The sequence below is a fragment of the Sceloporus undulatus genome, chromosome 7, assembly GCF_019175285.1.
Source record: "Sceloporus undulatus isolate JIND9_A2432 ecotype Alabama chromosome 7, SceUnd_v1.1, whole genome shotgun sequence".
Taxonomy (NCBI): Eukaryota; Metazoa; Chordata; class Lepidosauria; order Squamata; family Phrynosomatidae; genus Sceloporus; species Sceloporus undulatus.
Genome location: NC_056528.1, coordinates 32,486,065 through 32,492,512, shown reverse-complemented (window position 1 = coordinate 32,492,512; position 6,448 = coordinate 32,486,065). Strand labels below are relative to the sequence as shown.

At 42.0% G+C, this 6,448-nt stretch overlaps 1 protein-coding gene across 1 annotated transcript; it reads right to left on the bottom strand.

The window, feature by feature from the left end:
- Positions 1-1,449: 1,449 nt before the first annotated feature.
- CCDC160 (coiled-coil domain containing 160) lies at positions 1,450-5,671 on the bottom strand. The gene is given in 3 exon segments (XM_042477847.1): positions 1,450-3,065; positions 3,068-3,393; positions 5,493-5,671. Coding segments are annotated over 2 exon segments (894 nt in total). The 5' UTR covers positions 3,377-3,393; positions 5,493-5,671; the 3' UTR covers positions 1,450-2,480.
- Between the last annotated feature and the right edge of the window lie 777 nt (positions 5,672-6,448).

Below are 6,448 nucleotides of genomic sequence, written 5' to 3'. Positions count from 1 at the left end.
ATTATTATTATTAACAAACAGTAACTCTGGCCAGTCAGAGGTCAACTACTTGGGTCTTCTTTTGGTGGCTGGGTATCCAGGAAAGGCCTGCCGGAAGAGATCCATCTTTAGTGCCTTCTTAAAGGCTTCTAAGGTAGTGATAAGACGGATCTCCTTCGGCAGACTATTCCATAATAGGTTGGGCCCATGCCATTTAGGGCTTTAAAGGGGATAACCAACATCTGGAAACTGATGGGCAGCCAGTGAAGTGATTTTAAGATCAGTGTTATGTGGTCTTTTCTAGACCAACCTGGCTGCCATATTCTGTACTGGTTCAAGTTTCCGGACCAAGCATAAGGGTAGCCCCATGTAGAGCGCATTATGGAAATCAAGACGGGAGGTAACCATCACGTGCCCCACGGTTTCAAGACCCCCAACTTCTAGGAAAGGACGCAGAACTTATCAAAGCAAAGGTAGTATGCTAGGAAAGTATTTAACTCAGGCCATGGTCGAGACCTTATTATTCAAGCAACTTACGTTCGGTTTTGGGCTTAGAACATGTTGTTAGAGCTAAGATTCAGAAGGAAGTTGATGAAGGGCGAGTTGTTGGACCCTTCTCTTCACCTCCGGTTCATAATCTTAGGGTGTCTCCTTTGGGTACGGTCTGTCCCTTTTTACCAGCGCATGCACCACGGTTTCAAGGTCCACGACTTCCAGGAAAGGGCGCAACTGGCGTATCAGCCGAAGCTGATTGCAAGCACTCCTGACCGTTGCATTTACCTGATTCGTCATCTGGAGCGACGGATCCAAAAGCACCCCCAGACTGCAAACACAGTCCTTGGAGGAGAGTGTGAGCCCATCCAGGACTGGAGGCTGCATCCCAATGCCTGGGTTCAGGGCTGCCACTGTATCTCCATTTTGTCCGGATCCAGTTTTAATCTCTTTCCCCCTCTAAGACAGTCATTCAGAGGGGAGACACCACCTGAAGTCAAAGCCGAAGACCGAGACATGGGGAAATATATCTGGGTGTCATCAGCGTACTGATAACCCCCCACTCCATGTCTCCGGATGATCTCTCCCAGTGGCTTCATGTATATATTGAATAGCAAAGGGTACAGGATGGCACCTTGTGGAGCCCATTTCAAACACAGCCTTGATTGTTTGCAAACTGCATTATTTCTGCAATGTGCTTTGGACCTTGGTTTCCAAAGTCTTGGACACCCAAACCCGTTTTAAACACAGTCTTGACCATTCACAAACTGGATTATTTCTGCAATGTGTTTTGGACCTTGGTCTACTTCCTCAGATGCATTCACGGACGATAGTCAACCCAAGTAGAGTCTCTCTATGAATATATCCAGGGGTAGCCATGTAGTAAAGTATAACAACATCCATGACTATGTAGCAAAGTACAATAACTCCCCAAATCCATACATCTCCTTCCCTACTGTGAGATTTTAAAAAACATCTTTCCCTGATGAAGAAGCCAGTGGCGCTTCGAAAGCTTGCAACACATATTTTGTGCATTTTGGTTAGCCAATAAAGGTATCCCTGTTTTGTGGATTTTGGATGTTATTGTACTCTCCGTGAACAGACAGCACCATCCCAGTTCCCTTTTAATACCAGAATTAGTGAGCATCTGGAAAAATGGAGCCAAGAGAAGGCCATTCTGAAACAAAAGGCTGCTGAAAGGTTTTGTGTAAATCCAAACTCTGCACATGTTCAGAAAAAGCAAAAAAAAAAACAACTGATGCAATCAACAGAAGTTCCTTTTCTCTTTTATATTTCTATACTAAAGAGCTAGGCAAGGACTGCCCCCTACTGGTTGAGGATTAAAACTGCACCTGCTATTGCCAAAAATGGACTTTATTGTACAAAAATACCCCACAAACTATGAAAGAAATAGATTAGAGAAAGAAGGGCAGGTGCTATATTATTTTCCCCCAAATAAGAAATATTAATTTTTTCCTATTGATAGCATGGTAAATAGGTGCATTTAAAAAAACAATTTGGTGATATCTCTTTCCTTTATTTATATGCAAATCCTAGCATGTTGAAAACTGGTTTGGGAAAGCCTTTTATCGATTCGCACAATAAACAGCGAGGGATCTAAAACGGTGCTTTCAAACTCAGTATCCCATGCATTGATTCTCTCAATGAGAGCGGGTTGTCCTTGGCAAATCTGTTCTCATGTGGAAAATAACTCCCCGGTATTTGCAAGCAGGTGACATAATAGAAAAGGCGATGGCTTTAGGACTCGCAAGGCTTCTTTCTGAAACAGAGGAAAACCAGAATCTCCCCAAAAGGAAGACTATCTCTGCAAAGAAAAGAGAAGCTGTTTTGTCATTACAGATGACTGCATTTTTAAAAATTCTTCCCCCAATCTAAACCACAAAGAGAGCAAAAGAGAGAGAAGATGTCAAATCATGAAATTGGGATTCATAATCATTTTTTAAAAATTCTGTATTTGCATTAAAGGAAACCGATTATCAAATCCTGAACTAGATCCGATGAGTTTTGGCTTGAAAAAAATGTTTCTTAAGCACTTCTAGAGCCTTAGCGTTTTTAGCATCCAAGGATTTCGCCGTACTCAGTTCCCTTTTAGCATCTTCCAATTCCTTTTCTATTTTTCTGACTTCCATGTCATAACACAGTTTCACCTTTTCAACGGCTAACTTCCTTTCAAAATCCTGCTGCTCTTTGAGCTTCTTTAACTCAAGTTGAAGGTCCTTCTTGTCCAGGTCTAAATGCAAGATCTCTTCTTGTGCCTTTTGCAGTTCCGCCTTTAAAACTCTGGTGTTTTCTGATTTTTCATGTAAATCTCGTCTAAGAGCCTCAATGGTGGCATCCTTTTTTACGTTTTGCCCTTGAACCTGCTCTAACTGGGCATCCTTACACAGAACTGCTTTTCTGGAATAGCTCAGCTCATCTTTCACTTGTTCAGATTCTGTCACCAATTTTTTACATTTGGCTTTGAGTTCTCCCAGTTCTGCCTTTAGAAAGGACAGCTGAAAGAGACATTTCCTAAATGCTCCTTGGACAACTCTTGCCTTAAAGCTGCAAATTCTTTTGCGTTCCAGAGACATTGACCTCCCGTTTCTCCAGATTCAGCAATGCTTTCCCTTTCTTCCTTTAATTTTTGCATTTTTTTCTCTTCCAAGTTTGACTTATCTTCATTTATCATTAGTATGGAAGGGGATCTTTCTCTTTGCAACCCATGGCCTTCCTGAAGCTTGGCCTTTGCCACATTGTAGAGTTCTTCTCTTCTCTTTGCTCTCTCCAAACTCATCTTTTCACAAATCAGTGGTTCAGGCTGATGGACTTGAGTAAAGAAGTCTTCCTCGCTGAACCGAGGAGGAAACAACCTCTCCAACCAATGCTGATCTGAGACCTTCATTGCAAAGCCTTGATATCCTGCAAAATATTTATTTTTAAACAAAGAACAAAACAAAGGTCAGCAGCTAACTTATGTATGTAAATCAGCCAGAAAGTTTAAAAGCAGTTACATTCCTACATTCCATCTTCACTTGGATGTAAAAGCCTCTCGTTTTATTTAGTAAAAACACTTATAAACCACCTTTCATCAACCAGGGGATCCTAAGTACATAAAATGATAGAAGATGGAGAAGTTGCTTTTTTGGACTACAAACCTGGACTTTCCATAGATGGCTGGGGAGGTTCTGTGAGTTAAGGTACAAAATTGTAACTTCTCTAGAAATCCATGCTGGCCATGATGCCCAGGGGATTCTGGGAGTTATAGTCTGAAAAAGTAACATTTCATGTGTTTGTATGTGCCTTCAAGTTACCTGTTGAGTTATGACAACATGGATTTCTGAGGGTTTTCTTAGGCAAGGTATCCTCAGAGGTGGTTTTGCCAGTTCCTTCCTCTGAAATATAGGCAACATCTGCACTGCAGAAATAATGCACTTTGACAATGCTTTAACTGCCATGACCCCATCCTATAGAATTGAGTTTAGTAGTTTGTTGTGGCACCAGAACTCTCTGACAGAGAAGGCTAAACATCTCACAAAACAACAAACCCCATAATTCCACAGCATTGAACTGTGGTAGTTAAAACGATATCAAACTGCATTAAGTCTGCAGTGTGGATGCAGCCCAGGAGCACCTCTGTCTTGTCATGATTAAGTTGCAGTTTGTTCACCTTCATCCATTCCTGATACCAGATTGCCTTAAAACAAAGCCAGTTTGATGGTACAGAAGAACAACTATTCTTCCCTATCAGTCTTTAGGAGCAAAAATGTACATAAACCAAAGATTTGGTTGTGGTTCTCTGTTGTCTTATTGAGCCTTTAACCGTAGGAGGAATGCAAAGAAGATGGATGCAGAATCCTCATCCCAGTTGGGACTGGAGCAATGGGGCTGAAGTGAGATCAAAAGGAGGTAAGGAGAGAACTGGCCCAAAATGGGGCAGAGGTTTGAATGCTAGACTAGGATTCCTGGAGAGCAGAGTTTGAATCTCCACTTGGATATAAAAACCCATTGGATGACCTTGGAGAAGTCACACTCTCTCGGGGTCTGTATCTACACTGTAGGAATAATTCAGTTTAACACCACTTTAACTGCATAGCTCCATCCCACAGACTCCTGAGGTTTATAGTTTTGTGAGACGCCACAGCACTCTGTCAGAGAAGGCTCAAGACATTGTAAAATCCCAATATTCCATAGGACAAAGCTGCAGCACTTAAAGTGGTGTCAAACTGCATTCTGCAGTGTAGATGCACCCTCATCCTTAGAGGAAGGCAGTGGCAAACCCCCTCTGAACAAATCTTGCCAAGAAAAACCCATGATAAGGTTGCCATGAGTGGGAAATTATTTGAAGGCACACCACCACATCCCTCTGCACAAATGTTTGTGGAATAAAATACAGTCCCAACCATCTCGCTTAACACATGAACATGGCAGACATATGAAGAAACACAGAGACATATATTCACCACTGTTATAACTACAGTGGTCCTTTGGGGTTTGGTTCCAGGGCCCTTCGTGGATAACAGAATCTGTGGATGTTCAAGTCCCATGAAATACAATGGATAGTCAAATGGCATTACTTATATAAAATGGCAAAATCAAGCTTTGCTTTTTGGAATGTATGTATATATATATTAAAATGTTCAGGCTGTGGATTATTGAATCAAAAGAGGAAAGGAGAAAGAGAGGAGGGAGAGAAGAAAAAGAGATAAAACCATCCTACAGAAAACAGACAGACATATTAATATAGGTATAAATCCAGTCCACATACAGCTATAGAGCAAATACAACACTGCAGACAGCTTGATACAGTCTGAAATCCAAGCTACCTGGTTGGGAGACAGGCATTTTCTTTTCTCCCAGGAAGCAGTGCCATATTTATCTGCATTGGTTACAATGTTTTTTCTCTTTTTTCCTCCTTTTGTTTCCTGGAAATTTAGCTCTTGGACCGGCATTTTGAGGAGCACTGGTTTAGATGGTCTACATTAAAACAGTCTCAAGGAATTGCACCATCCTAGACTTACCTGCCACCCCAGGAGCTGGTTTTCATTCTTCAGTTGCTGGATCCTGGATGCAAGAAGAAGAGGAGGCTGGAGATGAAGATGGAGAGGCGGTTGCTAGGGCTTCCATAGCAACCCTGCAGCCTAGGAGAAAAGCCTCCTGAGCAATTGTGAGGCATTGTCCCCTCATTGTGAAGAGAGCATCCCTCGTGGCCTTCCCTGGGAAGAATGGCTTTGCAAGGCCTGGTTCAGGCGGAGGAGGTCAGACCCTCCCAGCTCTTCACACAAAGCAGGCCAAAGGGGTTTTGCTAAAGCCCAAAACATGGCTCCTCGTGTTTATTTGCAGCTTGAGCCTCCTTTATACCCTAATCCAAAGTACAGTGGTCCTTTGCTATCTACTGCAGTATGGTTCCAGGACCGCCTGTGGACTGCAAAATCTGTGGATGCTCAAGTTCTGTGAAAAAACATTGTGTACTAAAACCTGGTTGTTGTGTCCCTTCAAGTCGTTTCCAACTTAGGGTGAAGCTATCATGGGGTTTTCTTGGCAAGATTTGTTCAGAGGAAGCTTGCTGTTGCTTTCCACTGAGGTTGAGAGCATGAACAAAATTCTACAACAATGATTTTTGCCATATTTGGAGCAAGAAACACCATATTTCCAAGCTGTGTTCAAGAAAGGAAGAAGCACTGGGGATCATGTTGCAAACATACGTTGGATAATGGAGTGAACCAAATAATTTTAAAAATCAGTTTGTGTTTTATAGATTATATAGCAAAGTCTTTGATTATGTAGACCATGGAAAACTAATGCAAGATTAATGCAATAATCCTGTAGTTACTGCAATCCCTGGTGTCCCCTTTCTTGGGACTGGGATGTGTATTGAGTGTCTCTGCTCTGTGGGCCATTCTTTTGTTTCTCATCTTTATTGACAAATTTTGGTTAGAACTAGAGTAGATTCTGCTTTTGTAGCTTAAAGCTACAT